Source organism: Alosa alosa, chromosome 4 (genome assembly GCF_017589495.1).
Source record: "Alosa alosa isolate M-15738 ecotype Scorff River chromosome 4, AALO_Geno_1.1, whole genome shotgun sequence".
NCBI lineage: Eukaryota > Metazoa > Chordata > Actinopteri > Clupeiformes > Clupeidae > Alosa > Alosa alosa.
The window spans coordinates 34883688-34906023 of record NC_063192.1 but is presented as its reverse complement, the minus strand read 5'-3'; the positions used below and the strand labels follow the sequence as shown (position 1 = coordinate 34906023).

At 41.1% G+C, this 22336-nt stretch overlaps 1 protein-coding gene across 1 annotated transcript in view; it reads left to right on the top strand.

Moving 5' to 3' along the window:
* Positions 1-7209: 7209 nt before the first annotated feature.
* rtel1 (regulator of telomere elongation helicase 1) overlaps positions 7210-22336 on the top strand; it is a gene marked incomplete at its 3' end in the record, with an annotated part of 34004 nt that continues 18877 nt past the window's right edge. Inside the window, 14 exon segments of the mRNA XM_048241411.1 lie at positions 7210-7654; positions 8199-8397; positions 8686-8779; positions 9985-10066; positions 10605-10665; positions 10877-10952; positions 11331-11415; positions 12105-12170; positions 13316-13457; positions 13832-13870; positions 15671-15749; positions 16010-16107; positions 16410-16465; positions 17977-18045. Of these exon segments, the coding sequence (XP_048097368.1) occupies positions 7553-7654; positions 8199-8397; positions 8686-8779; positions 9985-10066; positions 10605-10665; positions 10877-10952; positions 11331-11415; positions 12105-12170; positions 13316-13457; positions 13832-13870; positions 15671-15749; positions 16010-16107; positions 16410-16465; positions 17977-18045 (1248 nt within the window).

The following is a 22336-nucleotide window of genomic DNA, read 5'->3' as shown; positions in this document are numbered from 1 at the left end:
TAGTGATGATAGTGTCCGTTATGGACGTGGTATTACACGCGATTACACACGAGAAACACATAAGAAGACGTGCATTTCTTCCATAAAGCGGAAGCAATGCAGACCATAGTTTCGCACAAATTGAAGCAGAAATACACCAAATGTTGAAGAAAAAGTTCACATGTGATGAAGTCTTGGGTCTGTTATTTACCTAGTCTGATTCTGAAGGAGAATATCTGCCTTTTGGAGAATATGAGCGATCGTCTAGTCACGCTGCGTCTGTGAATGGAGGTGCGTCTTTCCGACAGTGTTCACTAAGCATACCACGCTTATGTCGACCCTCTGCCCAACGTAGCTGAAGGTGCCAGTGGTAAAGGTGATGATAGTGTCCGTAATGGACGTAGTAAAGACAGCAGGGGTAGTAAAAATAGGGCTCTGAAGAACTACAAAGTCACCCGCGATAGGAACTGATTTGACCAGGCTACTTTATTGTATAGTAGAATAAGGTTTGTGGTTATAGTAATAGTTTACTATTGTTGGTTTACATGTGACTGCTTTCCTGTTCAGGTGTTATGTGGGTGAAATGACAAAAAAGTAAGCAAAACTGCTCAAATATATGTTTAACTTCCAGTATTTACTGAAATGTGCATAATTCTAGGTGGTTGTCATCCAGTGACGTCATAATATGCAAATATGCAAAATTACAGTAGGACTTTATCTCTGACCACTTTCAAGCCATGGCCTTTTGAAATTTTGATGTAAAAATCGAATGATGTTTTTTTTAAAACCTGGCGCCTAAAGGGTTAAGAATACTGTTGGGTTGTGGAGGTTAGCACACTATAATGTTACAGCTACTTGTCAGGACTTGTCGTGCAAGGCAAGTATAACTGCATAATTATAAGCTGTTCATCTTATTGACTCCAACACAGAACCCACCCCCACCCCCCTTCACCTACCACCACAAATACAATTCCATTCTGTGGGAAACACTGCCTTCCATTATCAGACCCTTCATCTTATCCATGACAAATGCATAGTCCTGTAGAATAGAGTATTGTTAGAATACTATTGAGTTGTGGAGATTAGCGCACTAGAATACTACTGTTAGAATACTGTTGGGTTGTGGAGGTTAGCACACTAGAATAGGGTATTGTTAGAATACTATTAGGTTGTGGAGGTTAGCACACTATAACGTTACAGCACAGGGTAATCCTAATTTTATGCATCAAATTTATTCCAATCCAACTCAAAAGTTTTGAACAACACAAAGTGAAGGTTTTATCCAGATCAAAACCAAGAATAGATTATGTTATCTAATCCAATTTCAGGATCCTTGTTTCCCTTTGAACAAGCCATTTTCAAGATTTGATCCAATCCGATAGCCGAAATCCGGTAACTGAAATCCGATAACCGAAATCCAATCACGTTTCTTTTGAACAATTGGGCCCAAACATTCAAAGCATATGTAAAACTAAAAAGCTATGCTACCTCATGTTCGTTTTGCTCGGACCCCGTAAATCACCGCTTGCGGTTATATTTATTATTATTATTCCCGTCTCCCTAATTGTTTGTCAGCTCTAGCGCCTAGGCCCTTTAAGACAGAGACACCGTTCCAACTTTAAATCGTCCGGTCAGTACCGGTGTAAGTTGGTCGCGAAGATGACGTCAGGTGGGCGTGTCGTTCATCCGCCATATTGGATTGAACAGAAAGCGAAACTAAATTTTCACAGGTCACAAATTTGGTCAGAACGCCACGAAACTTGACGTACATTATCCTTGGACCAAGCCTCACAAAAGTTACCGGAAGGATTTTTGATTTTCGAAAGCTTTTGCCCGTCACAGCCAAACCAACCGTCACAGGGAAGCTCCGAAACAGGAAGTCGTCCATATCTCAGGAACACTGTCACATATCGATACCAAATTTTGTATTTGAACTGGGGACTCCAATGTGAGGGTGCACATTTGGGTCCCGTTTGATTTGTGCCATGAATGTGAACATATGTCGTCTGTGAATTTTTAATATAATTTTTCATGTTACGAGTTTGACAGTATATTATATGATTCTTTGGCTATCAGTTGTGGAAAAGACATAACGAGAAAGACTACATGTCGCCTGTGACATGAGCTAGCTCTAATCGCTAACATTAACTGAGATGCTAGTTTTTGTAACGGCAGGAATAAACACACATGGTAACAAAAATATTTGAAACATGTCTAGCTTCACTCAACACATTAACACTACGATACAGTGTGATTGTAAAGTTGTATGGTTCACTGTGTTCAAAGTCGATCTTAATAACCCTCTACATCTCGACCAACTGATGGTTGTTATGGGAAACTAGTGATCTGTCGTCTAGCGGAAAGTTGTAGTCCACAAAGTGCTCTCACACAAAGTTTAACCGCATCAAACTTCTACCCGCTCAATTGTAGCATTCTTTACACGAAAATTTATATTAAAAATTCACAGACAACATATGTTCACATTCATGGCAAAATTCAAACGGGATCAGAAAATAATTATTTTCTCACATTCACTTGCATTAACGATTTTTCAATCTAGAGGTCCAGCAAAGGGCGGGACTTACCAGCTCTATAGGGAGGAGATGTTGCTGTAACGTTATGGGATTTATGTTGCTTAGCGTAATGCCATGGTCATTTGATATGAGATGCTTGTACTTTCGTAACCGTCTTTCGTAACTTTAGGACTCCTATTTTTTTTTTTTTTTTTTTTTACTAAGAGTAATTCAGGAAGCATTTTAGCACTAAAAGTAGCGCCTGAGTCTGTGACAGCTTAAGCGAGGACCCCTAATAAGACCGATTCACAATGTTTTGTGGTGGCATTTCACGTCGCTATGTTTTGAAATGCGTCTAACAATCACGAGGGAACAATTTTGCATTGTAGGCATAACTAAGGGATGCAGTAACACCACCAACAACAACCAAAACTAGCCTACTCATTGTTTACATGTACATTAAATGTAACGTTTCATTGTGAATCAAATTAAAAGATTATCCTCTTTGCAAACGTTGGCATAAGCATATGGTGACAGATTAATTTAATAATGTTGCTGCGTGAATCACGGTAAGCGCGAATGAAGTGGCCACTTCTTAATGGGACTCACTGTATGGAAGTAGGCTAAGTAAAATAGAGATGTTTAAAATAAGAGAGTTAGGATATGCCCGCTTGACAACGGCAGAGATAACTGGCCTTTGGCCATAGCAACCATCCATTTAGAACGACTGGCCTTCATAGCAACCAAAGATCTTAGCTGTGATTCATGTAGCCTACAGTATGCATTCAATGTGATGCAAAGTATAGAAAGGTGATGAAATATACAGAGACAGGTCAAGAAATATAGTGCAATGTAGACAGTTGATTTACAGAAGGTGGTTTAGAGCAGGGGTCCCAAACCTTTTATGTACCATGGACCGGTTTGATTCTTTTTTTTTTTCAAAAAACCTTTTCGGGGGTTCCATGTTCCATATGTGTTGTGCATGCATTACTTGAAAAGAACTAGCTCCAGTTATGTATGAACAGTGAAGGTAACGATCTCTTGTGAAAAACGTGAACTTGAAGAAGTGAAAATTGAACAATATGAACTATGAATATTGAACAACTTGAATCTAAAGTGTGAACATGCTTAACAAAATATGGGAACAAAACATGGGAACTAAACGTGCATTACGAATATAATCAGTGTGAGCCCTGTGCTTGGGGGTGATGGAAGACAGTGATACCCTCAGTGTGTTTGAAATGTCCAGTTGATTGCGCAATTTGGTCTTAGTTGCAGTTATTGCCGAAAACCCGACCTCGATACGTGGTGGGAAACGTTTTCAGCGCTTTTACGGCTATCTCGGGATATTCTGCTTTGGTTTTGATCCAAAAATCCGCCAGAGAGGTTTCCTTATACACACTCTTAAGACCACCGTCATTTGCAATTTCGATCAACTGCTCTTCCTACTGCGCTGACAAGTTAGGACTATTCGGGATATTGACAAATGGGTTGCGGACCCACTCATTGGTTTGCTGTGGATCTTTGGAGGATGGGAAGTAACGCTCAAACTCATTTGAAAGCGCAACAAGGTGATCGCTCACCAGCTGCGAGAGAAAGGGCCCTGCCTCAGTCTCTCCCAAAACCCCCACTACTGTTTGGAACATATCAAATACACCCCGGTCCACTCGTCGTCCCCACAAATCAAGCTTGCTTTAAATGCAGCGACTTTATCTGCCAGTTTAAAGACAGTCGTCATTCTCCCCTGGAGTGACAGGTTGAGGTCATTAAGCAACCCGAATATGTCACACAGGTAAGCGAGTTGTGCCACCCAGTCCTCATCACAATGTGCAACTAAAGGTGACTTTTTTTCTGTAAGAAATCTCTGCAGCGGCTCTCGCAACTCAAACACTCTGGCCAGTGACCTGCTAAAGATGCTTGTTTTTTGTTGCTCATTCTAGCAGTTTAGCTAACTTCGTGTGACACTACCGTTCGCCAAGAACTGATCAAGTGAAGTGAGCTGACCTGAGGCTGCGCAGCGCTGAAGGCAATATGTAAAACTGTTGAAGGCGGGACAGACAGACAATAGAAAATAGACCTTGCAAAATGCAAACATGCGTGCAATCAAACAACTGCATATAGACCTATGCCATGTAAAAACGTGACATTATTGCGAATTAAATTTAGTTTAGTTCGCATGCATTTTTTTTTAACTCATGTCGTAGGCTACGGCCCGGTTAGGAATGTCCTGCGGCCCGGTGGTTGGGGACCGCTGGTTTAGAGTAATATGAATTAAATATAAATATGTGCAGTGTATTAGCAGTTATCTCATACAATAAGTAGAATAATGTATGTAGATGTAGCAGTAACATTATAATAGTAGAAATAATAATATAGATATATGCAGTGTATTAACAGAATATAATAAAACAGAATAAATATGGATATTCAATATGACAAATATATAACATATGTACTGTACATAACATACTGCTATGTGCGGTGTGGAAACAGTGTCATTGTAGTGCAGAAACAACATTATAAGAGTAGTAAGAATAAGTCTATGTGCAGGATGAATAGTATAAAGATCAGTAGAATAACTATGTATAAATGTAATTACAGTAGGCCTATGTACATTTGTAAATAAATAGAAAACTATGGGTGAGAGGGATAAATTCATTTTATTTAATCGTAAAAGTAAATTGCATTCAATTAAATTGCAATTAAAAATCTTTCCAGTAGGCTTTAATGTCACGCAAAAAGTACAACCAAAGCTGAGCTTGAACTGAACTAGAACGTCTAAAGAACCAGAACTTGAGTGTAGTTTTTTGCTGGGTCCCAGGCCATGTTGGTCTGAGGGCAAATGAGAAAGCGGACAGTGCTGCTAAGCAAGCCCTCAATGAAGAAGTCACAGAATGTCAAATCCCTGCCCCAGACCTTAAACCTATACTGAACTCTTACATCTCAGAGAAGTGGCAATCTGGGATTAATGTACCAACAACAAGCAAGGAATGTGAATTTTGGCACATTTTCATGATCCACTGGGTTGTTATGGGCCACACAAAATACGGTGTTGCTAAAATTACTCCTATTGTGGCTATTAGAGACATGCGTTCATGAGTATCCAGCTACATTCAATGAGTTAAGTAAAATACATTCACACACACAAAAAAAAACATTACTGATGTTGTGGACATTCCTTTATTCTGAGATACATCAATAGGCTCTCAAAACAATCCCAAACAGACATAAGGTCTTTATAGAGCAAATCCATATAGATTATTTGTCAAATAAACCAGTAAAACAGAATTAGGGGATGGAATATATAACATTCACACTCATAGCTCATATTTTTAAAATAAATCAGTGAAAAGTATCCTGACAAACAAGCAGCATTTTAATGCCTTAGTCATATTTCATAATTTCAATTTTTCTCTAGGTTACCTGATAGCCCAGTTTGAGAGGTGCAAGACGCGTGACATTATTTATTTTTGCAGCCAATCACTGCTGTTGTTTTATTTTATTGATTTTATTTTATTTTATTGATTTGATTTTAGTCATATAAGCTAAATTCGAAGGCAGGCCACAGGTAAAATCCAACGAACCGCATTCACCCCGCAAGGCAATAGTTGAATAGAGCTTTTGAGGTATTGCCACTGCTCCAACACTGAAAGGCACTGTTAGAATGCTTGGATCAAGCCAGGTTCAGCATAGCGTATTTCACTGTCTGCTCACGTTGGTGACCGGACCAGGGCAAGCACACTTTCGCAGTTCCCGCCGGAAATGCAGTCTAGTTCAAATTGCACGCCTTATCTCCAGAGATGTTGGTACACATGCACACTCACTCTGCCAAAACGCATCACACGGGAATCGAACATTAGTCTCCCGCGTGCCAGCGCTTGTCTGTGACCACTGCACTATCCGCTTCCACTAGGAAATAAGGTTTGCAGTTTATAGGCTTGAACGTCATATTCACGAAATGTCTGTTAGCTATGAAACTGACGGTTGTATGTGTTCACTGAACAAAGATTATGAAAATAAAACAAAACTTTTCCATCTCAAATTTAATTTGAACAGATATTAGTGAAACCGTTCTACCATTTCTACTGACGAAAAAACGAATGTCGGCCATGTTTTTTGGGCACGCGAGCAACATGTTTTTGTTGTTATGTAATAGGGTGTGAATAGCCCAGTTGTGTGGCCAAGGCTATAGGGGGGTTGGATACGGGTACGAATAGACACTCCGAAACTTTATTCTGATGGCTCCTGATCAATCTTTATTTGTAAAAAGAATGATATCCCATTCTTATTCATGTGCATTATAGCCTATGTGTGGAGGTGGGGTGGTGCGTGCACTAGATTTATTTCACTAGTAAAGCTTCCTGTCCACTATCTAGCTGGGATAATCTATCTATCTATCTATCTAATCTAATCTAATCTAATCTAATTTAGATGCAGTCTTGGCTTTTTACCCGGAGAGGTCGCTGTTGCTGAAGCTTTGAGTAATGAACCCATTTTCAGTGCTTCACCAAAGATTCATTTGCCCATTACTAGCTACAGTGACATCCAAACTCGCTGTTTGATGTTCAATTGCGCATGTGCGAATTGAGAATGACGAGTTGCTGTAAAGAGGCAGTGCAGTTGTTGATATAATTCAGTTCATGCAATGTCACTTTTGACAGCAAACGCCGCTATTATAACTATCAGTTCAAACGGTGTGCACTCGTATGAATGAAACAGAGAGTTTCCATATTCTAAGAAAAATCTTGCAGTTCTATAAGACGAACAGCGCATGCGCTTCAATCTGAACATCCCGCGCCAAGCACAGTACCAGGAAGTGGTTCCCAAAGGTTAACGTGGATAGTTTGTTTATTGTCAAAGTTATAAATGAGACCTTTTTACGAATGGTCATAACATATCAGACAGGGTGTTTTGGAAGACAGCTCAATATTCCGATAATATGCAGAGATGTGCTGAATGTAAGTCCTATTTAGCTAACATCAGCACTCGGATATTAACATCACGGCAACGGCAACGGGTCAGCCCGGGCAGTAGCCTAAGCTTTTGTCAACTCTACCACGATGCCCTCGCTCAAAATTAAAGGGGTAACAGTGGACTTCCCCTTCACACCATATCCATGTCAGACGGACTACATGAGTAAAGTCATTGAATGCCTACAAAACGTAAGTGTAGAAGTTGTCGAAGAGTATACAAAATGCACATGGCATGTCAGCAAGCCCTTTAGTTATCTCTGCTGTAAACCGTTTCATGTTTGAAATTAACAAGCATTATGTGTAACTCATTTTTATAGGAAAACATGGTTATTGAAGAACGGCGATTTGTTTAATTAATGCGCTTCATAAGACCAATACGCTATCAATAACTGCCATTGAAACTATTTTCCACTTTCAAAACTACTCGGTCAACCCTGAACCCTCCACCTCCCCCAACTCACAACATGCACTTCCCTCTCTTCCTACCTCCTCTTCTACTACTATCTCCTCAACTACACTTTTACTAGTAGGCCTACTTAAACCTGCACTCTGATAATACTATTGATTGATATAGTATTAATTGCGAGGTAAGATCTCTTCAGCATTGTAGCTTGAGTCTTATTCTTCATGTTTGTACATTTGTGTTGTCACTTTGGATAAAAGCATCTGCTAATTGAATAAGTGTACGTGTGCTAAGTGAATACCTGTAACTGTGCCCTCCTGGTGTTTGCAGAAGGTGAATGGGGTCCTGGAGAGCCCGACTGGTACGGGCAAGACGCTGTGCCTGCTATGCGCCACCCTGGCGTGGAGACAGTACTTCAAGGACACCATCTCCGCCCGCAAGATCGCAGAGAAGATGGGAGGGGCTGAGCTCTTCTCTGACAGGCCCCTGTCATCTTGGGGTACCTCGGCCACGGATGGGGACTCGCCAAGTACGGAAAAAACACAACGACAACAACAACAACAACACACAGCCTCTCGAGCTCTAGGCAGATAACACTCCTCTACTGTCTGCTGTTTAAGTGTAGAGCATGTCCATGCAAGTACAGATGCACTTTTAATCTGACGCAATCTGTGGTCTCATGTCTTTTTTTTTGGTGTACTTTTTTTAAGCTATTGTACTTCTATGTTTTTATTTGTTATTCTTTGCTTTTGTTTTATGTAAAGCATATTGAATTACTTGCCTTGCATGCACTGTAATGTCATCTGGTTTGTTCTAGTGTACTACACTGACGTCCCGAAGATCATATATGCATCACGTACACACTCCCAGCTCACGCAGGTCATCGGAGAGCTCAGGAACACCTCATACAGGTGAGAGACTGATAAGGCCCTCTGCTCTTGGGAGCTGTGTGTGTGCATGTATGTGTGTGTGCGCATGCATGTGTGTGTATGCATGTGTGTGTATGCATGTGTGTGTATGTATGTGTGTGTGCATGTATGTGTGTGTGTGCATGCGTGCGTACGTACGTGCACGCATGCATTTGTGTGTGCATGTACAGTTGTGCTCATAAGTTTACATACCCTGTACATATACATTACTTGTACATATACAAGTTCTTTCGGAAATTGATCTTAATGCCTTAATTTAAAAAAATAGGAAATATCCAACCTTTAATGACACCAATTTTCTTTGTGAATGCATAATGTATTGTAAATACTATTTCATGGATCTAGGATACTATGCATCCTGATAAAGTTCCTTTGGCCTTTGGAATTAAAATAGCCCCACATCGTCACATACCCTTCACCATACCTAGAGATTGGCATGGTTTTATTTCAGTTAGCCTATTAGCTGGTTTGATTTGCTTTGAGAGATGATCTTATGGAAAGTACCCCATGCCAATCGTGAGATATGGTGAAGGATATGTGATGATGTGGGGCTATTTTACAGTAATTCCAAAGGCCAGTGTGTGTGTGTGTGTGTGTGTGTGGAGGGTGGAGGAGAATTTAGTATGTTCTCTAGATGTTCTCAATTAATTTTCTATTTAGCCTATTCCATGTTTCCATTATCTACCTCCAAAACAAATGTTGAAAGAATGCACAAACTGGAAATACTAGAACACTTTCTAATGGTGTGTTAAATTATCAGGAGAGAGACTACAGCCTTTTCCAAAAGGGAAATGCGGATGTAGTTTACAAAGCAGAGTGATTTATTTTATTATTACTATGCAGTGTCTTACTGTGTTTAAAAAACAACAGTAAATAACGTTTAGAGATCAAAACCTCTAAATAATGTGTTTGTGTGATTTTATACATTAGTACTGTTGTGAAAAATATTCACGCAAAATAATCGTAATAATCGTGAAATCGTGATTATTCTTCAGACAGTTATCATACCACCAAAATCTGTAATCGTGACATCCCTAGTGTGCACACATTTGTTTATTCTGTAAACATTACAATTTCATATCTAACCAGTGTGTTGCATGTGTCCCCATCATGTTTCAGGTATTTCCATTGTCAAAAGCTGTGAAGGTGTGTGTGCGTGTGTATAAAGCATCCTTTTTTCTCCTCAGGCCAAAAGTGTGTGTTCTTGGCTCGCGTGAACAACTTTGTATTAATCAGGAAGTGATGAAACAGGAAAGCAATCACGTGAAGGTGAGTCAGCCTCAACATCATCTCCGTGACAACCACATGATTATCCCCATGGCAACAACACTGTATCACTGGCTGACCTCCACTGTGTGCTGAACACATCAAGGCCGTATTGGTCTGACTGTCCCCGCAGGAGCATCTGCAGGAGAACCTTACCGATATGCCGTCACTAGCTACTTACCGATATGCCGTTACTAGCTACTTACCACTGTTTACTGATATGCTGTTACTAGCTACTTACCGATATACTGTTACTAGCTACTTACCGATATGCTGTTACTAGCTACTTACCGATATGTTGTTACTAACTACTTACCGATATGCTGTTACTCGCTACTTATCGATATGTTGTTACTAACTACTTACCGATATGCTGTTACTCGCTTTGGTCTCTGCATTTATCCCATCCGTGAATTAATGAACACGGCGAACACACAGTGAGGTGAAGCACACACTCCTGGTTGGTTTCTGTGTTACCTGTGTGCTATCGGGGAATAATTAGCTTTGAGTCAGTAACACAGACCTCCTGGTTTCTCTGCAGGTTCACATGTGCAGGGCCAAGGTGTCAACACGCTCGTGTCTTTTCTACAACAATGTCGAAGGTACGATCTTTAACCTACCTCCACTCACTTGGAACGCCACTGCTTGAAATACTGTTGATGTCTACAACGTAGTGCTGCCTTCTGAAGTGATTTGGGTGTCATGCCTCTGTGTGTCCCTACTGTAGTGCTGTAGAAGTGTAGTGCTGTAGTAGTGTAGTGTAGTGCTGTAGTAGTGTAGTGCTGTAGTAATTTGGATCTGTTCTCCCCTCAGAGAAGAGCACCGATAAAGAGATCATCAACTCCATATTGGATGTGGAGGATCTAGTGAAAGCCGGCAATAAGCAGAGGTCAGTACATTCTTAAGCAGCTGTCTGTGTCCCTGACCAGAGGTCAGTGCAGCCTACAGATGAGGGTTCTAATGTTATGAGGGTTCTAATGTTATCTAGAGTGCAGCCTACAGACGGGGGTTCTAATGTTATCTAGAGTGCAGCTTACAGATGATGCTACAGATTGTGTGGATTGTGCTACAAAACTAGCAACCTCTGTAGCACCAGTGCTGTGAACACAGAAAGGGAACTCAGCCCTGGCGGTAGTATTTGGTAAAGCTCAGTTCTGTACGGCTACTGTGTGCTCGTTAGAGTTTTGTTGGTGGAATGTGAACCATATTTGTAGCTCTATAGTGTCTGTGTCTGCGTGCGTGCGTCCGTGTGTGTGCTGTTTTGTAGGGTATGCCCATACTACTTGTCCCGGTCTTTAAAGCAGCAGGCTGAGATCATCTTCATGCCGTACAACTACCTCCTGGACCCTAAGGTGAGATAATGACCATCATCTTCATGAGGGATAACTACTGGACCCTAACGGTGGGTTTCCACACAGCGAAACACCTCGCGAATTTCGGCCAGTGAAATTTCTCCTCGGGGGCGTGACGGCCAAACCGCTAACTGTTTGACTGCAGTGTCTAGCCAGTGGTGGCAAGCGAGCTAATTAGGCTAATCAGCTAATTCAAACGTTTAAGTAAGAAGATATCCAGGGGTCTTTATGCCTCGACTAAGTTGATGTTGCCTATGAACAACAATTCATGTTCATAGAAACAACAAGGTCACTAAGACATTATCTATTTAACACATTTATTTATTGTAGTGCTGTGTATATATTTGTTGTTGTACTGGGTATGTATGTATGTATGTATGTATTGAAGTACTGGGTATGTATATGTTGTAGTACTGGGTATTTATTTACTGTAGTACTGGGCATTTATTTACTGTAGTACTGGGTATTTATTTATTGTAGTACTGGGTATTTATTTATTGTAGTACTGGGTATTTATTTACTGTAGTACTGGGTAGGGTGGATGTAGTTAGTACACTTACCTTAGACACTAACTCAGGTGACTTCTATAGATGTTCTACAGGCGCAGCGATGCTTGTTTGTCTATTGTCAGAATATCATGTCATTCTTCCTCTAATTCTCTTCCTCTCTTCCTCTCTTCCTCCTGTCAGAGTCGCAGGGCCCACAACATTGAGCTGCAGGGGGCCGTGGTCATCTTTGATGAGGCGCATAACGTGGTAACCTTTAACCTTTAACCTCAGCACATTAGATCTAGCTGTCACTACACTTAGCTTAGTGCGGTAACCTTTAACCTCAGCACATTAGATCTAGCTGTCACTACACTTAGCGCGGCAACCTTTAACCTTTAACCTCAGCACATTAGATCTAGCTGTCACTACACTTAGCTTAGCGTGGTAACCTTTAACCTCAGCACATTAGATCTAGCTGTCACCTTTAACCTTGAACCTCAGCACATTATATCTAGCTGTCACTACGCTTAACCTAGCGTGGTAACCTTTAACCTCAGCACATTAGATCAAGCTGTCACTACGCTTGGCTTGACTGACCACTAAATAATGCTAATTTATAATTATTCTTAGAATAATACTAATTTAGTCATTATGGAGAGACGTTGGTCTTGTACCTTAGTAGTGTAGTGCTAATTTAGTCATGAGATGTTGGTCTTGTACATTAGTTGTGTAGTGCTAATTTAGTCATTATGGAGAGATGTTGGTCTTGTACGTTAGTAGTGTAGTGCTAATTTAGTCTTTATGGAGAGATGTTGGTCTTGTACGTTAGTAGTGTAGTGCTAATTTAGTCATTATGGAGAGATGTTGGTCTTGTACGTTAGTAGTGTAGTGCTTTGCTTTCCAGACTGCCAGTAAATCCTCCTAGTTGGTTAGTTTTTAAGGCATCATTGCCCTTGGACATTTTTCAGCTGGTTAGATGCAACCAATTGGACTAATTTAACATGACATTTTCTTTTCAAATTTCTTTTTTACTTTTTATTATTTGTAAATTTTGTTTGTTGCCTGTCTTGTATGTCTTGGTGTCTCGGGTACGCTGGTGACTACGCCGCTCCGTCTGGCATCTTTTGTCCTGTGTGTCCATGTGTTGTGTGTGGAGCGCTTTGGGCTGCATTAATGCGCTATAAAAGTGACTTGACTGGACTCAGGTCATCCCTGCCTCAGGGCAGAACCTCTCTAAGTTAGTTTGCACACATGCATGTTCAGCATTGGCCACAGTGGGGCGCTGTAGGCCAGAAGCAGGTCTAAGGGAGACCCGTTGTGCTGGGAAATGTACTGCATGGACGTCCAAATCACCTGCTCTTCCCAAACTCTGCGTGTGTGTGTGTGTGTGTGTGTGTGTGACCCTACTACAGGAAAAGATGTGTGAGGAGTCGACGTCGTTCGATCTGACCCCGTATGACCTGACCTCAGCTCTGCAGGCTGTGGACAAGCTACTGCACGAGCAGGTAGGGGATGCTGGGAAGGAGGAGGACCTCAGTGAGACCTCCAGCTCTGGTGAGCAGCCACCTGTTGTAGCACACACACACTAACACACACACACACTAACACACATACACACACATACAAACACACACTCACACACACACACACTAACACTCTAACAATCTCTCACTCTTTTCCTCTCTCTCTCTCTCTCTCTCTCTCTCTCTCTCTCTCTCTCTCACACACACACACTTAACTCATACGTACACACACACACACACACACGGACACAATCTCTCACTTTCTCTTATATGTTTTTTTCACATGTTGTTAGGTGACTTTTTATGTGTTCTCATATGAACTGTGTGCGCATATGAATTGTGCTGGATCTTGTGACTATTTTAAAGTCTTCTAATGTCTGTTGATATTTTCCACCATTTCTGCAGCTCTGAAGCTCGACATAACAAGTGTAGCCAAAATAAAGCGTGAGTTATCTCTCTCTCTCATATGATAAGTGTTAATTGTGAGTTCTCTCTCTCTCTCTCTCTCTCATATGATAAGTGTTAAGTGTGAGTTATCTCTTTCTCTCTCTCTCTCATATTAAGTATTAAGTGTGAGTTATCTCTCTCTCTCATACTGTATGATAAGTGTTAAGTGTGAGTTATCTCTCTCTCATATGATAAGTGTTAAAGGAGAATTCCGGTGTGATATTGACCTAAAGTGTGTTGAAACATGATACCGAGTGTGAACGGATGTCTCATAGCCCATCTCGGCTTGTCCCCTGCACTCCAAAATCTGAAGCTAGTTAGCCGATGCTACCAACAGCTTTTTCAATGGTGGTGCTTCGCATCAGGCTAGCCATGCAAATAAATCACTGTTTTACACTATTTCGAGGGCTCAATGCATCTCCACACTTCATTGGTAGACTTCCGAGGGGCCCTGACATTTAAAGCGAGACATTGAGAACTTTGAAAAGCACTGGTAGTTTACTTACAAGGCGATTTATACAGACAGTATCTTCAAGAAGTTTAGCGTTTGCAGCCATCTTGAATTTAGTCCGATAAATTCGGCTGACGAAAGTAAGAATGAACAGGTATGATAAAGGGATCAGATTCCAAAATAATTCAGTGGAAATGCATGGATTCCAGTTTCTTCCAGTAGCAGCAACTGGAATCCATGTTTTTTCCAGAGATGGCTGCAAACGCTAAATACATTCTCGTAAATGGAAGATACTGTCTATTTGTTGGCTAGCCGATGCAGAAGCACCACCATTGAAAAAAGCTGTTGGTAGCACCGGCTAACTAGCTCCAGATTTTGGAGTGCAGGGGACAAACCCGAGATGGGCTATGAGACATCGTTCACTTTCGGTATCATGTTTCAACACACTTTAGGTCAATATCACACCGGAATTCTCCTTTAAGTGTGAGTTATCTCTCTCTCTCTCTCATATTGGTAAGTAGATTCTGTGCCAGCTTTTTGTGGGGGTGTGTACCCTGGTGTGTGTTGTGGGTGTGTGTAACCTGGTGTGTGTTGTTGGTGTGTGTTGTGGATGTGTGTATCCTGGTGTGTGTGTTGTGGATGTATGTACCCTGGTGTGTGTTGTGGGTGTGTGTAACCTGGTGTGTGTTGTGGGTGTATGTACCCTGGTGTGTGTTGTGGGTGTGTTGTGGGTGTGTGTTGTGGGTGTGTGTATCCTGGTGTGTGTGTACCCTGGTGTGTGTATCCTGGTGTGTGTTGTTGGTGTGTGTTGTTGGTGTGTGTACCCTGGTGTGTGTGTGTGTGTTGTTGGTGTGTGTGTGTACCCTGGTGTGTGTGTGTGTGTTGTGGGTGTGTCTACCCTGGTGTGTGTTGTGGGTGTGTGTTGTAGGTGTGTGTTGTGGGTGTGTGTACCCTGGTGTGGTGTGTGTGTGTGTGTATCCTGGTGTGTGTGTGGGTGTGTGTACCCTGGTGTGTGTGTGTGTGTGTGTGTACCCTGGTGTGTGTGTGTCCTGGTGTGTGTATCCTGGTGTGTGTATCCTGGTGTGTGTGTTGTGGATGTATGTATCCTGGTGTGTGTGTGTGTGTGTGTCCTGGTGTGTGTGTGTCCTGGTGTGTGTACCCTGGTGTGTGTGTGTGTGTGTGTGTGTGTGTACCCTGGTGTGTGTACCCTGGTGTGTGTGTGTGTGTGTGTGTGTGTACCCTGGTGTGTGTGTGTGTGTGTGTGTGTGTCCTGGTGTGTGTATCCTGCTCTTTGCTTTGTCTACCTACTTGCCCATTTGTGTGTCATTTTAATCTTTGTTCTTCAGAGATTATAATGGACCTAGAGATGAACATCAACACTTTTGAGATTCCACCAAGCAGTCAGGGTATTACTAAACCTGGAAGGTGAGGAGAAATAAAGGCTCAAGCACACACTCATTTCATGCCTGTAGTATTTTGAAGCTAATGTTTTTAATATCTGTTGTTTAAGGTTGGCAATAACTTTCTCTGTAGTGAAGCTGATTATAGTAGATGTTCATATTCTCGTGTGCCTGTGTACGTGCGTGTGTGCTCTTGTGCGTGCGTGCGTGTGTTTGTGCGTGTGCGTGCTTTTGTCTGTGTCCCTGTGTGCGTGCCTGTGTGCGCGCATGTATATCCCTCCACAGCTTTATCTATGAGCTCTTCCAGAAGGCCCAGGTGACCTTTGACACCAAGACGTCTGTGGCGGAGACCATTGACCAGATCACGGGATACCTCTCCAGTCGTCAGTCTCTCATAAGCCCCGTCCACACACACTAAACCCCTTAAGCCCAGCCTATTCACAGCAGTACTGACATGCCAGCTATCACATACCTAGCACAGCAGTACTGACATGCCAGCTATTCACATACTTAACACAGCAGTACTGACATGCCAGCTATTAAAATTCTTAATGCAGCAGTACAGACATGCCAACTATTAAAATATTAATATGGGGGAGATGAGTTGTAAATGTGATGCCTTGTATGACGTTCTAGTTTCACCTTTATGTGTTCTCTAATGTGTGTGTGTGTGTGTGTTTAACAGAACCTGGAATTTTCCTCAACACAAGTGGGTTGCAGAAGCTAGGTGACATCATCCAGGTGAGTCCCCATTTTATTCATGTCGCTCACCTTATCTCCCCATGACTGGTCTCTTAGTCATCTGGTTCATGAGAAAAACAATAGAACCAAATCCCAGGGTAGAACTGAGGTTCTGCTGGATCTTAATCTTTGCCTCAGTAAGACTGTCATGTTGAAGCATCGTCTGTTGGACTTTATATGTGCATATAATGTATTGTGTGTGTGTGTGTGTGTGTGTTGGACTGATGGATTCCTCACTGATCTGTAGTGTGCACGTGTATGTAAGATTACATTTCCAGTGTGCTGTGTGTGTGTCAGAGCTAGTGAGCGGAGCGCGAGGAAGCGTGGACCGGATCGGATGGAATTTTGTTGGAGTGCGGAGCGCTTTTTAATTTAGAGGCCGGAGCGCCCGCTCTGTTCCACTCCAATTCCACTCCGATACCGCTCACATCACAAGTCTGAGACATGCCCAAATCCACCCGGAATTCATGTCTTCCTAATAAAATCAAGACCGTTAAATTTCAAAGATTGGCAATTGTAAGTTTGTTGATGGGGATGTTCGCTAAATGTTTTAGAAAGGAAACTGATAAGTCATACAAGTGTAGGCTACTAACAATGACTACTATAACAACTAGATACTAACAATGTAGAGCAAGAACAACCATGTGGTGACACTGTTTCAGTGAGTAAAGATTCATTTTGGAATCTAAGAGGACACATTTCACGGAAACATGAGGGTGTGCGACGGAGACCAAAGAGAAACGTGAGCAATTTGAATATGCTTCATATCAAGTAGAAGGCTAAAGTAAAACTTGGATGCTGAGCCTGTATTCTTTAGGTAATTAATCCCACTGATCCCTTTAGTTTTAGGCTTATGTGTATTGATGCCGTCAAGCTTGTTCGTTGTTGCACTATAGATGTTGCATCTTTTAAAATAAATGTTTTATGAGTGAAATACTTATATTTATATTGCCGTTGCTCTTAGTCCTTTGGATTTAAGTTTTCTGTTTAAGGTGACAACTCGGCTTGTAGATTATTTCACCATATTTTAAAATGGAGCGAGCGTGGAGCGATTTCACTGGAGTGGGAGGATTAAGTGGAGCGGGAGCCATTTGAGCGGGCTGACCTGACGTGGAATTTGAGCGAGGAGCGGCCGAGTGAACAGCCACCTGGGAGGAGTGAACAGTGCCAGCCACCTGAGCGAGGAGCGGGATATTCACACTACTCAGCTCCGCTCACTAGCTCTGGTGTGTGTGTGTGTGTCTACATGTATGTAAGATTACATTTACGGTGTGCTTTGTGTGTAGTTTGTATGTGTGTGTGTGCACATATATGTAAGGTGTGTGTGTGTGCACATATCTGTAATATTGCATTTCCGGCGTGCATTGTGTGTAGTTTGTTTTGTGTGTGTGTGTGTGTGTGTGTCCGTGCACATGTATGTAAGGTTACATTTCGGGTGTGTAGTTTGTGTGTGTGTGTGTGCGTGTGTGCGTGCACATATGTGTAAGATTACAGGTGTGCTTTGTGTGTAGTTGGTGTTTGTAGGCGAAGCAGCAGAGGCAAGTGGTGTGCATTTGGAGAAGAGAACGCGGCAGTTTAAGGTTAGTTTATTATATTACATGCGCACACACACACACACACACACACACACACACATGCAGTTTAAGGTGAGTTTATTATATTACATGCGCACACACACACACACACACACACATGCAGTTTAAGGTGAGTTTATATTACATGCCGCACACACACACACACACACACACACACACACACACACACACACATGCAGTTTAAGGTGAGTTTATTATATTACATGCCACACACACACACACACACACACACACACACATGCAGTTTAAGGTGAGTTTATTATATTACATGCGCACACACACACACACACACACATGCAGTTTAAGGTGAGTTTATTATATTACATGCATACACACACACACACACACACACACATGCAGTTTAAGGTGAGTTTATTATATTACATGCACACACACACACACACACACACACACACACACACACACACACACACATGCAGTTTAAGGTGAGTTTATTATATTACATGCACACACACACACACACATGCAGTTTAAGGTGAGTTTATTATATTACATGCACACACACACACACACACACACACACACACACATGCAGTTTAAGGTGAGTTTATTATAATGCACACACACACACACACACACATGCAGTTTAAGGTGAGTTTATTATATTACACATGCACACACACACACACACACACACACACACACATGCAGTTTAAGGTGAGTTTATTATATTGCATGCACACACACACACACACACACACACACACACACACATGCAGTTTAAGGTGAGTTTATTATATTACATGCGACACACACACACACACACACATGCAGTTTAAGGTGAGTTTATTATATTACATGCACACACACACACACATGCAGTTTAAGGTGAGTTTATTATATTACACACACACACATGCAGTTTAAGGTGAGTTTATTATATTACACGCACATGCACACACACACACACACACACACACATGCAGTTTAAGGTGAGTTTATTATATTACATGCACACACACACACACACATGCAGTTTAAGGTGAGTTTATTATATTACATGCGCACACACGCACGCACGCACACACACACACACACACACACACACAGAGTTTATTATATTACACACACACACACACACACACACACACATGCAGTTTAAGGTGAGTTTATTATATTACACGCACACACACACACACACACACACACATGCAGTTTAAGGTGAGTTTATTATATTACACGCACATACACACACACACACACATGCAGTTGCTGTGAGTTTATTATATTACACCTTTTTGTCTGCTTTACACACATGCAGTTTAAAATTGGGTTTATTATATTACGCACATCTTTATGGCGGTTTAAGGTGATTTGTTATATTACATCCATGCGCACACACACACACACACACACACACATGCAGTTTAAGGTGCAGCTTATTATATTACACGACACACACACACACACACACACACACATGCAGTTTAAGGTGAGTTTATTATATTACACGCACATGCACACACACACACACACACATGCAGTTTAAGGTGAGTTTATTATATTACACGCACATGCACACACACACACACACACACATGCAGTTTAAGGTGAGTTTATTATATTACACGACACACACACACACACACACACACATGCAGTTTAAGGTGAGTTTATTTATACGCACATGCACACACACACACACACACACACACACACATGCAGTTTACTGTGAGTTATTATATTACACGACATGCACACACACACACACACACATGCAGTTTAAGGCAAGAGTTTCAATAACACGCACATGCACACACACAACACACACGCAGTTTAAGGTGAGTTTATTATTATACACGCACATGCGCACACACACACACACACACATGCAGTTTATGTGAGTTTATTATATTACAGCTTACCACATGCACACACACACACACACACACATGCAGTTTAAGGTGAGTTTATTACGCAGTGCACAGGTGACACACACACACATTACACACATGCAGTTTACAAGTTTATTATATTACATGCACACACACACACACACACATGCAGTTTAAGGTGAGTTTATTATATTGCACACATCATGCACACACACACACACACACACACACACATGCACACATGCAGTTTAAGAGTTTAATATATTACATGCCATGCACACACAAATAATAATAATACGCAGTTTAAGGTGAGTTTATTATATTACGCACACACACACACAACACACACATGCACACATGCAGTTTAAGGTGAGTTTATTATATTTACACACACACACACATACGTACAGTTTAAAGGTGAGTTTATTATATTACACACACACACACACACATGCAGTTTAAGGTGAGTTTATTATATTACACGCACACACACACACACACACACACACATGCACACACACACACACACATGCAGTTTAAGGTGAGTTTATTATATTACATGCATACACACACACACACACACACACATACAGTTTAAGGTTGAGTTTATTATATTACACGACACCGGTTTAAGTTGGGGTTGTTATATTACATACACACACACACACACACATGCAGTTTAAGTTGGAGTTTATTATATTACACACACACACACACACACACACACACACACACACACATGCAGTTTAAGGTGAGTTTATTTATATTACATGACATGCACACACACACACACATGCGGTTTAAGATTGAGTTTATTATATTACATGCACACACACACACACACACACACACACACACACATGAGTTTAAGGTGAGTTTATTATATTACACGACACACACACACACACACATGCAGTTTAAGATGAGGTTATTATATTACGCACACATACACACGCACACACACACATGCAGTTTAACACGATTATGTTACACACACACACACACACACCACACAACACACGTACGCAGTTTAAGGTGGGTTTATTATATTTACACGCACAATAACACACACATGCGGTTTAGTTGAGGTTGTTATATTACATGCGAAATACGTTTAGATTGGGTTTATTATACACACATGACATGGTTTAAATATTGAGGTTTATTATATTACTGCCTAAGCATGCAGTTTACGTGACACACACACACATGCAGTTTAAAGATTGAGGTTTAAATATTACATGCAACACACACACACATGCAGTTTAAGATTGAGTTTATTATATTACATCTATACCTGCATCGCATAATAATACTAACACACACACATTGATGTAGTTTAAGATTGAGTTTATTATATCAGCACACACACACACACACACACACATGCAGTTTAAATAATATTAATAACATCAATAACACACACGCAGTTTAAGGTGAGTTTATTGAGACATACGCACATGCACACACCTACCGCACACACACATGCAGTTTAAGGTGAGTTTATTATATTACACGCATTACGCATCAACACACACAACAATAATACGCGGTTTTAGATTGGGTTTATTTATATTACTGCGCGCATACACACACACAATAATAACACACGCATGCGGTTTAAGGTGAGTTTATTTATTATTAACTGCATTACGCGTTATATACATAACCGCAACACCACATGCAGTTTGCGGGCAGAGTTTATTATATTCTATGCACATGCGCAATAATAATAACACACACAACACATACGCGGTTTGATTGTGGGTTTATTATATTACACCAATAATAATAATACACACACATTACGCGGTTTATGGTGAGTTTATTATATTATTAATACATGCACACACACACACACACACACACACACATGCAGTTTAAGATTGAGTTTATTATATTACCGACATGCACAATAATACATCACACACACACATGCGGTTTAAGATTGGGTTTATTATATTACTGCGCGCATGCACACACACACACACACATGCGGTTTAAATAATACGTTAGTTATTACCGGTTTTTTTATTGATAATACGTGCGGTTTACGTTTGTTATGTTACTGGTACATCTTTACACACACACACACACACGCATGCGGTTTAAGTTAGTTTGTTATATTGCATGCGCATACGCATGGGCCACACACACACACACACATACGGTTTTGCTGCGAGTTTATTATATTACGTACACACACACACACACACATGCGGTTTAAGGTGGTTTGTTATGATTACGCAGCGTACACACACCGCACACACACACACACACACACATGCAGTTTAAGGTTGAGTTTATTATATTTCTTCCACATGCGCACACACACACACACACACGTACCGGTTTAAGTTGAGTTTATTATATTACTGATGTCGTCATTACGCACATCGGTTAATATTGGGTTGTAATAT